This window comes from Muscardinus avellanarius (assembly GCF_963383645.1).
Source record: "Muscardinus avellanarius genome assembly, chromosome: 7".
Classification (NCBI taxonomy): Eukaryota; Metazoa; Chordata; class Mammalia; order Rodentia; family Gliridae; genus Muscardinus; species Muscardinus avellanarius.
In genome coordinates, this window is record NC_137793.1 from 86,475,951 (window position 1) to 86,486,938 (window position 10,988).

A 10,988-nucleotide genomic window follows, 5' to 3' on the forward strand; every position below is an offset into this window, starting at 1 on the left:
TTTTGTGTGTGTGTGCTTGTATGTGGCACTGGGAATGAGTTATATCCCCAGCCCAATTTTATATCTTATTTGGAAACAGGGTCTCACTAAGTTGTAAAGGGCCTTACTAAGTTGCTGAGGCTGGCTTCAAACCTGTGATCCTCCTGGCTGTAATCAGCCTAAGTTCTGGAATTACAAGTAGAGCCACCATACCAAGCCAATTCTATGATTATTAGATAGAAGATAATGCTTGGCATATTGGTGAATGCCTGGAATCCTAATGATTAGGGAAGCTGAGGCAAGAGGAGGTCTGCAAGTTTGATGCCAGCCTGGGACCCTTAGTGAGACCCTGTTTCAAAAAAATAAAGTTGGGAATGTAGCTCAGTGGTAGTATGACCCTGGATTTGGTCCCTAGACCTATTAAAAAAGAGAGAAAGGAAAACAAAACAAAACAAAAAAAGCCACGTGCAGGCACACATCTATAATCTCATTATTTGAGAGACAGAAGGATAACAGGTTCAAGGCTGGCTTAGCAATTAGTGAGACCTGTTTCAAAATAAAAAATAAGAGCTGGCTGTGGTACACACTTATAATGCCAGTAGGTTGGAGGCAGAGAGTAGAGTAGGTTCAAAGCCATCTTCAGAAACTTAGTGAAGCTGTCATCAAGTTAGTGTGAGATCTTGTTTCCAAATAAAAAGAATATGTAAATAAATGGACAAGGGTGTATTCTAATACCTGCCCTCCTTAAACAAAACAGGCACAGGACCAGATGTGCCACACCTGGGAGGATCACAGGTTCAAGGCCAGCCTCAGCTACTTAGCAAGGTCCTCCACAACTTAGTGAGACCCCGTTTAAAAAAAAAAAGGAATAAGCCAGGTGTGGTGGTGCATGCTTGTAATCCCTGTGCTTGGGAGGCTGAGACAGGAGGATCGCACAGGTTCGAAGCCAGCCTCAGCTACTTAGTGAGACCCTGTTTCCAAATAAAATATAAAATAGGTCTGGGAGTATAACCTGAAGGTAGAAAGCCTCTGGGTTCCACCCCCAGTACCACCCCCCCCCCAAAAAAAAGGAATAAAACATAAGGCTGGTGTAGCTCAGAGTAGAATGGCCCTGGGTTCAATCCCTAGTAACACAAACACACACACACACACACACACACACACACACACACACACACACACACAAAAAAAAGGGAAGGGAAGAAACTTCGATGTGTCTAAGAGAATGGTGAATGGTAAATGCACCAAACTATAGGAATCCAATCTGGCATGCCAAGAATCATTAGGTTCCACGACTGCACAAATAATTTAACCTTTTTGTGTGGTACTAGGGATTGAACCCAGGGACATTCTAACAATGATTTATAACCTCAATCCTATTTTTTCTTCTTTATTTTTTGAAACAGGGCCTAAGTTGGCGGAGAGCTTCACTAAGTAGTTGATGCTGGGTGATCCTCCCGGCTCAGCCTACCAGGTACTGTGTAACAACCATGCACGCCACCACATTCAGCTATAATTTAACCTTCATAAGGTTTAGAGAACTCATCTGTAAGGTAGAAATAATACTGCTCCCTCACTGAAAAAAGACAAGGTATATAAAGTACTTTGTATAGTATGCATAGTAGGTATTCAGTTAGTATTAACTATTCTTTTAAAATTAGAAATTGATCTCACTCTTGCTTGGAGGTAGAAAAAGGCCGTCGACATAGCGTCCTCTGTTGTGATGAAAAGCGCAGTTTAGTTTTTGACATCCCATTGGCTGATTTTCCCAATAACAAGGAATTTCACTGCGTTTTTTCTGTTAAAAAAAACAACAACATTGTTTTAAAACAAAACATGAAGTGAGACCTGTATTAATTCAGAAAGTGGTTTTCTATACTAGATTCCAAAATCAGAGGGAGGGCTATGAGATGGTTTTTATCAACAGGGAGAAAGGCTGATGAACATGATATGCTTTAGGCATGATGGCAAGATGCAAAGAGGAGTTGATCTGTTGTGGTTTTCTCTTTGTCTTCATCCTTAAACCTGTCTACATTTTATTATTATTATTATTATTATTATTATTATTATTATTATTATTATTACTGCAGTACTGGGGATGGAATCCAGGGGCATCGTACCTCAGAGATACACCCCCTATCCTATTTTTAGTCTTTATTATTTTTTGAAACAGAGTCTCATTGGTTTGCGAAGTGCCTCGTTAAGTAGCTAAGGCTGTCCAAGAAACGTGATCCTCCTGCCTCCACCTCCCCAACAAGTGTGCGCCATCACGCCCGGCCTTCTACATTTAATTTAGAGCAAGATGATGCAGTAGCTGAGTATAGAATTAAAGGTAACAAAGTTTACATCATTATTATGCTAAGTATAGGCCATGTGGCCTTGGAAAATTTAATGCCTCTCAGCCTCACCTTTAGTAGATATAAAATGAATATGATAATAGCTATCTAATTTGTTTCTTAAGAAAAGTAGACCTGTGGGCTCTGTGGCACAGTACCTGTTTAAGCATGCACAAAGTTCTCAGTTTGATTCCTAGTACCGCAAAAAGAGAAAACAAAACCCCAAAGCACCTGAATATCTAGAATAAACTCGCACATCATAGGATCTTTGTCAGAAAGAAGAAAGGAAAAAAAAAAAAAAAGATACGTATCTTTTGGAGAGCAGTACATTCTTCAAAAGCATATAAAAAAGTTTAGCCCAGCACAGTGGCACAGACATGTAATTTCAATACTTGGGAGGCAAAGACAAGAAGGATCACAGGTTTAAGGCCAGTCCCAGCAACTTAAGTGAGACCTTGTTTCAAAATAAAAAGGAAAGCCAGGTGTGGTGGCACATGCCTGTAATCCCAGTACAGAGGGAAGCCTGGAACAGGAAGATCACAGGTTTGAGGCTAGCCTCAACAACTTAGCAAGACCACAGCAAAATACAAAACTTGCTTAAAAAATAAAAGGGCTGGGGTGTAGTTCGGAGACAGAATGTCCCTGAGCACAATCCCTATCCCTCCAAAGAAAAGAAAAAGATTATTCAAAGCTATTTGCCGAGCCTGAGAAACATCATGGGTTTAATCCCTCCCACAAGGGTGGGGAGAATGTTCAAAAACAATTCTACCTTTAACTACTTCAAAAATTTGCAAACAACCCACAGGCCCACCAAAACCAAAATGGATACACTGTAAGCAGGGCGTGGTGGCACATGCTTGTAATCCCCGCACTTGGGAGGCTGAGACAAGAGGATCGCACAGGTTCGAAGCCAGCCTCAGCTACTTAGTGAGGCTCTCAGCAACTTAGTAAGACCCTGTTTCCAAATAAAATATAAATATAAAATAGGTCTTGGAGTATAGCCCAGAGGTAGAAAGCCTATGGGCTCTACCCCCAGTACCACCAAAAAAAAAAAAAAAAAAAAAAGAATGATGGATACACTGTAGGATATTCATACAATAGAATACCAACCAGTAATAAGAAGATAAACATGGGGGGAGGGAGAAAACCCTATAAAATCCCATTTATGTAATGATCAAAATAGTCAAAACATCTCTGTGTTAGGAATGAGAACAGTGTTTAGTTTTGGACACGAAGCTAGAGACAATGAAGAGAGAATATAAGAATGTTCAGGCTTTATTTCCTTTCCTTGGTACTAGGGATTGAACCCAGGGGCAGTCTACCTTCTCAAGCCACATCCCTAACCCTACTTTACTTTTTATTTTTGAAACAGATTTTCACTAAGTTGCTGAGGGTCTTGTTAAGTTGCTAAGACTGGCCTTGAACCTGGATTCCTCCTGTCTCAGCCTCCCAAGTATTGCGATTACAGGCATGCATCATGTGTGGCTAATGCTCCATTGCTTAAAATGGGTATGTCCAAATAAATGTACTTACTCTGTGAAAATTCTTCAAGTTGTAATTTTATTATTTGTAAACTTTTCTATATATATTTTAATAAACAGTTCAAATTTTAAAAATACATAAACCAGGCATGGTGGCATATGCTAGTAGGTGAAAGGCTGCAATAGGAGGATTGCAGATTTTATGCCAGCCTCAGCAATTCAGCAAGACCCTCAACAATCTAGACCTTGTTTCAAAACAAACAAACAAAACAAACAAATAAAAAGGGAACTGGGCATGGTGGTACATGCTTGTAATCCCAGTACTTGGGAGGCTGAGATTCAAGGATCACAGGTTTGAAGTAAGCCTCAGCAACTCAATGAGGCTCTTAATAACTTAACAAGACCCTGTTTTCAAATAAAAAATAAACAGGGCTGCAGGTACAGCCCAGAGGTAGAAGGCCTCTGGGTTCCACCCCTAGTAACACACACACACACACACACACACACACACACACACACACACACACGGACACACACACACACGGACACACACACACACACGTGCATGCGCATACACTCAGGATGAGTGCATTCCTGGACTCCATCCCCAGTACTGAAAGTAAATAATTTCACTGGATCATTAAAACAAATACACCAAATGTCATTTTTGTCCATATATTTCTTTACTGGCCTACAATGATCCTAGACTACTTATTACAGTAAGGCAAACTGGAAACTTACATCAATCTCCATGTGTCGAAACCTGCACACCTGTCGAAAACAACGCCCTTCTTGCCATAATGTGCAAACAGTTTCATTTCCTAGAGCAGCTTCACAGTGACGAAATGGGCAGCTGTCACCCTGTTAACAAAAAGGGCACACAAAAAAACAGCTATGGCTCTGAACTACATTTGAGGTACAATGTTCACAACAGGAATTCCCTAGCCAGTTCAGTAGAGAAAGGCAAGGTGGGAACAACTGAGGCAGGACAACCACCACCAGCTCATTGTTTCCCATCACTCATTTTCTGAGAGCACCTTCTAGCCAATCTGACAACATGAGTGACATAATGAAAGATGGGGCTGAAAAAGACAAAGAGGACTGTGAGGTACTTTCTAAAAATTCTTAGTTCATCTTCAAAACGGTTTCATGTGTTCTGACTTTTATTAATCCTCATTTAATAACTTAAGTATACTTACTGTGTAATTAGTGTATAACCAATATGATTATGCTTTTCTACATTTTCATCTGAAACAAAACACTATTGAGCAGAGTACTATGTAAGACAGATAAAATTATCAGAGTTCTGCTCAAAACTTTCATTTTATCTTTTACTTTTTGGTGCTAGAGATCAAACCCAGTGCCTCATGCATGCTAATCAAGCACTCTGAACCAACCTTAGCCCTAAAACGTATCATTTTAAAACACAGCATCAAGATAACTTAAGAAAAAGATACTGCAATATACGAATATATAGAATTGTAAAGAAATAGCAAAATAAACACTTAAATAGAACTGCAGAAAAATCAAGCAGAAAAACAGAACATTTTGACAAAGATAAAACCAAAAGGCTACAAAAGCATATTTAGAAGACAGCTTTATATTCTTAGCAGCAAAATATCTGGGAGAAAGGGTCAAATTCAATCCATAATAGTTTCTATATGTTTATAATACAATCTACCTACTCATTTAATATAAAATATATAAAATCAAAGTTAGCAAGCCATTAGATCAAAGTGCCCCAAATCTAACGGCACTGTGAATAGAGATAAAAGAATACTGACTATGACCATGTACTACGAACCATTTCACTTTTTTAAAAAAACATGGGAAATTAGTTATAAATGAAGAGAAGCCAGGCATAGTGGTGCACACTTGTAATCCCAGTACTTGGAAGGCTGAGACAGGAGAATCACAAGTTCATGGCCAGCCTCAACTACTTAGGCCCTCTGCAATTTAGAATAAGATAAAGAATAAAAAATAGGGCTGGGGAGCCAGGAGTGGTGGCAGCCGCTTGTAATCCCAGCATTCAGGAGGCTGAAACCAAAGGATCGCAGTTCGTAGACAGCCTCAGCTACTTAGGCCCTGTTTCAAAATAAAGAATAAAAACTAGGGCAGGGGGCGTAGCTTGGAGGTCAAATGCCCCTGGGTTCCATCCCTAGACCCACCAAAAAAAAAAAAAAAAGGGGGCTAGGGGTGTAGCTTGGAGGTAGAATGCCCATGGGTTCAACCCCCAGTTCCACCAAAAAAAAAAAAAAAAAAAAAAGAGAGAAAAAATGAGAATGCATTCTCCTAAATATATTATCCGTTACTAAAAAACTGTCAGTAGATAAACAGTTGAGCAAAACAAAATATGGAAACAATTTTGAATGTAGGGGGAATTTTATTCAATTTTACTAAAGAAACTAGACAGAATTGATTTAGAGATGCCAATTCTTACTTTGGTACATGTAGAATAGAAAAAGAAGTAGCAGTCTTCTCCTTGATTAGACATGCTGGGTAAATTCTTAAACCAAGAGTGGCTTCTTGAAGTAAGCCACCGCTTCCTCAAGGTGAGGACCAGTTCCGTCCTCTTGAAATGCTCTTAATCTTCCAAATGACAACTCAATCACAGAAATCGTCTTTAAAATGTAATCCTAAACAGAAAATGAATTAAAACATTTCAGGCAAATTATTCCAACTTCCACCTCTAAAACACCCTAATGTGATCACTGTTAAAGCCAAATTTTAGTTATTTACACAAACTTGCCGATACATTTCTTTATTGCTTCAACATAAACTTTTTTTTGTTTTAAAAAAATTTTAGCATAAAATTTAAATAAGCATTGCTAACCAAACACATGGTCAACATTTTAGATTAACTGAACCTAGATTACTTTACACAAGACACTTGGCAAATCTACATTTCTGATAAATTAGGTTTTTTTAAATCCAAGTAAGAAAGTTCAAATATTTTCATATACACGCATGTTATTTCAAATGTATACAAGTGTAACTAGATGGAGAATCATATTTAATTAGAATAACTGATGAAACAATTCCCTATGAAATTAGCTTAATATTAAAGTTGGCTAAAGAGCTGCACACATCAATTATAAAACAAGGAGTAAAGGAAATCTGTAAGACTAATCCCCATGAAATGGTGATTCAACAAAACAACCAATACTCTATTCCCTAGTCTCTGCCATACCCTGATCCTTACACTAGAGTCCAAGAATACTTCTATAAAAGTCAAATTAGAGCACATACCAGAATGCAGAAGGTTCTTTCACACACTCACACACCGGAAAATTGGGTTTTATGAAAACACTGACCTACCATTCAAAAAAATCAAACCAAATTCAATCTTATCTCCCACTAATAATTTCTAATCCAATAATAATATGCCATGGTGAAAAACCCTGAAGCTAACAAGCTAAGTTAGAAGTGAGTGTTTGCATCTAACCATGTACTTAAATCTTTAAAATTTATATATTCTTTGTCTAAAAGACAATTCCATTTCTAAAATGAATCCTAAAGTAAAAATATTCAACATATACACAAAATAATGCACAAGCAAGTTCAGCACTATCTTGTTTCTAATAAGCAAACATCACCCAAAAATCTAAATTTAAAAAAATTGGAGATTAAGAGTTTGTTATTCCATTGCTTTAAAAAAAAAAAAGGACCTAACAATGTGGATGCAGCTATGTTAAAGGTCCTTCTTATGAAATTTCAACTACAAATGAGAAGTAAGTTATTGAAAACCTGAAAGATGATTCTTGCTACAAAATGACAGAGAACTTATTGAGAGTTCTTGGGTGGAAGGTAAAATCTATAAGCAAAGAACATGAATATTTACCTGAGATGTCTAAGCAGTGTGTGGAAGGAAGAGCATGATTTCTCCTTATAGTTTATATTAACACACAAAAGGAAAGAAATACATCAAGGAAAGAACTATGAAGCAAAAAGGGATGGAAGTTGAAGACTTGGAAAATTCCCAGCCCACCCCAAGGATGTGGCTGTGCAATGGCTTTTGAAGAGATTAGGTGTGTGACTGTGGATAAAACTGAATAAAATTAATTACCTCAGCAAAATGCTACCAGCTTGGACTAAGAGACAGACATGCAGAGAAGGAAGATAATGAGAAGACACACTGGGAGAAGATGTTCATGAATATGGAGTGACGCATTAATAATCAAGGACTGCAAACAAGCACCAGAAGCTAAACAAGGTCATTCCCCTACAGGTTTCAGAGGGACCATGGCTTTGCTATCACCTAATCAGTTACTATATCCTCCAGAACTATTAAGATGATAAATTTCTTTTGTTCTAAGCCAGTTTGTGGCACTTTGTGCTATGGCAGTCCTACGACATGAATACAGATTGCAAAGATAGAAAAATGATTGCTGGAGCCAGGCATAATCGTGTACACCTGTAACCATAATACTTGGGAGGCTGAAACAGGAGGACTGCAGATTCAAAGCCTGACTCAGTAACTCAGGGAGGGGCAACTTGGCGAGCCCGTTTCCAAATAAAAAATCAAATAGGAGGTATAGCTCAAAAGTAGAATGCTCCCGGGTTCAATCCCCTCTAAAACACACACACACACACACACACACACACACACACACACACACACACACACACACACACACAGGTAAAGGAGCAAAGAAATTCAATAAATGGTACCGGAGCAACTGAATATCCACATGCCAAAAAAAAAAAAAAAAAGAAAAAAAGAAAAAATCTAGACACAGACCTTATACCTTTTATAAAGATTAAAATAAACCACCAAGAGTGGTGACACAGGCCTATAATCCCAGTACTTGGTAAACTTGTGGAATAGCTTGGAGGGAGAATGGCCCTGGGTTCCATGTTCAGTACCCTGCCCATCCCCCCCAAAATCATGCCATTTTGTGTGCATGTTTGTGTAAGGGACACTGACTGGATCCAGGGGCATTCTATCGCTAAGCTATACACCCAGCCCTTTGTATTTTTTCAAGTAACATTCCACTAAATTGGTGAGGCTGGCCTGAAACCTGAAACCCTCCCATCCCATCTCAGCCTCCCAAGTGCTGGTATTACACTTGTATAGCACTGCACCTGGATAAATCATGGCATTTTAAAAAGCTCCATGTAAAAACCATTCCTATGTTAACAAAGTTAAAAACCAGAACCATAAGACTGATTAAAATGAAAAATATTTATATAGCAAAAGATCTATCAACAATATGACCAAAGATTAGTATCTTTACTAAAAAGGATATACTGAAAGCTTTTGCAAATCAAGAAGATCTCATTAGTTGTAATTGTTCAGTAAACTGTCACAACCTTTTGAAAATAATATATAATAATGCTATAAGTTTGCATCTAATAATTGGTCCTAAGGTTTTTTACATAAATGTGTGCATAAGACTGTTATTGGATACGGGGCTATTTTTGTTTGATGACAAAACTCAAATGTCTATCAAGGAGTGATACATTAAAGGCATACTTTTACAACAGAACACTACATAGTCATTAAAAATAATGAGGCAAGAGCTATATGTCTATGGACAAGGAACTATGTTATAATAATAAACTACTAACAGTGTTTCTTCAGATCTTAGGAAATAGAAATACTGAAGGATTTCTTCTTGGCTATATAATTTTTACCTTTTTTTTTTTTTACAATGTGCATTATTTAAAAAAAAAAAACAGAAAGAAAGATGTTTTCATCCAAAAACTAATCACTTGTTAACAATTACAAGAAAAAAAATGTCTGGACAATGGCCTTTTAATGTCTTACTAGTCCAAAAAATTATGCCTAAATTACAAAAAAAAGTTTACTTTTTTAATGAGAAAAGGCCCATTCCCCCCACTTACATTAGCTGGTTGCTCTCAACAGGAACGTCTGTGTCTTCACTGAGTTCCAATCTATTACGCCTGTAGGTCGAACCAACACTCAATCCATGAATTAATAATAATGAGGCAGAAAGAATTTTCCTCCTCACATTGCCAAGGAAACCTCTCAGCCACAATTGAAACACAGGATGTGTTTTTAAAATATCTTTAAAACAACTTCCAACTACTGGAAGATTAAGTCCATTCGAATAACCTTTGTCAGCCTGGAGATAGCTAGCATTAGTTATCTCCTCAAAAATAAAAAACAAAAACAAAAAAAGTTCATTTAAAGATGAACTTGAGATTCAGAGATTAAAAACAAAATAAAAACTCCATCTTCCACTGTCGAACAATATAATTTAAAAAGAAAAAAGAAAAATGAAAAAACAAAAAAAAATTCAATAAGATCCAATTCCTGGTCTTCAAGATTCTTCACCTATTAAGAAAAAAAAACAGAAACCTTCCCCCATCTTTATTATCTGTGTAATAAAAGCATACTTGTATGTAAAAATATAGTGTTTATGTATATAATATACATATACATATAGACTAATTGGCTTATATATACACACGCACAGACACACAAATGTGTAGAAACAAAATATCTGGGTAAGTTTCCCCTTTTAAAATACACAATAAAAGTCTTTAGATTTAGGTTCATTATAAAAATAGTGCACTTATTCTTATACCAAAGTACCATGAAGTTAATGTTACATTAAATCTTGCCCAGCCCACAAAATAAAGATGAAGGGGAATCCTTACACATCCGTCAATGTATATAACATGGGTGCATGTCTGTCATCATCAAGGAGTGTTTAACCAAAAAAGATAAAAACGTATAGTAACGGAGTAACTACAGAGTGGTGCAGCAAGCTGTAGAAGGCAGAGCAGCATTATAGCCATTCTGAACTGGCACTGTCAGCACACAGAGAGCTTCTATCCAAAGGAAGATTTTTTTCTTTTTTTTTTAAATATCAAATAGCAGCATTAATGATAAGACATTCAATAATGGCCCTGCAAAGGCTTGCTTATGCAGCCTAGAACCAAATTCTTCACTACTGATGGCTATAGCTTTCAAAGACTTCGTAATTTATCCACTTACTCCAGTTAGTAAAAAGGTAAACTTTTAGCGTTGAAATTTCATTTCACAATGGTACATTTAAGAACAAAAAAAAGTATTTTGATACACAGAAATGAGTTTTTTAAAAAATTTGTGAAACCAGACCAGTGACAAAGCAATTTTGATTCTCACATAATAAATACTACATAATTTCTAAGCTAAATCTTGCCAAATACTATCCAAGACAAAACTAAAATCAAAATTTTT

General features: G+C 37.0%; 2 protein-coding genes across 3 annotated transcripts in view; both read right to left on the minus strand.

Moving 5' to 3' along the window:
• ZC3H11A (zinc finger CCCH-type containing 11A) overlaps window positions 1-6,290 on the minus strand; it is a gene marked incomplete at both ends in the record, with an annotated part of 29,682 nt that extends 23,392 nt beyond the window's left edge. For both annotated transcript variants that reach the window (XM_080698589.1, XM_080698588.1), the window contains 3 exons: window positions 1,654-1,777; window positions 4,538-4,657; window positions 6,237-6,290. In XM_080698589.1, coding sequence (XP_080554715.1) covers window positions 1,654-1,777; window positions 4,538-4,657; window positions 6,237-6,290 — 298 coding nt within the window. The remainder of the gene's footprint in view (window positions 1-1,653; window positions 1,778-4,537; window positions 4,658-6,236) is intronic.
• Window positions 6,291-10,236: 3,946 nt separating this feature from the next.
• Window positions 10,237-10,564, minus strand: LOC308265399 (uncharacterized protein; the record flags this gene model as incomplete). The annotated part of the gene is made up of 1 exon (XM_080699080.1): window positions 10,237-10,564. One exon carries the CDS (start codon window positions 10,562-10,564, stop codon window positions 10,466-10,468), a length of 99 nt encoding a protein of 32 aa, XP_080555206.1. The 3' UTR covers window positions 10,237-10,465.
• Between the last annotated feature and the right edge of the window lie 424 nt (window positions 10,565-10,988).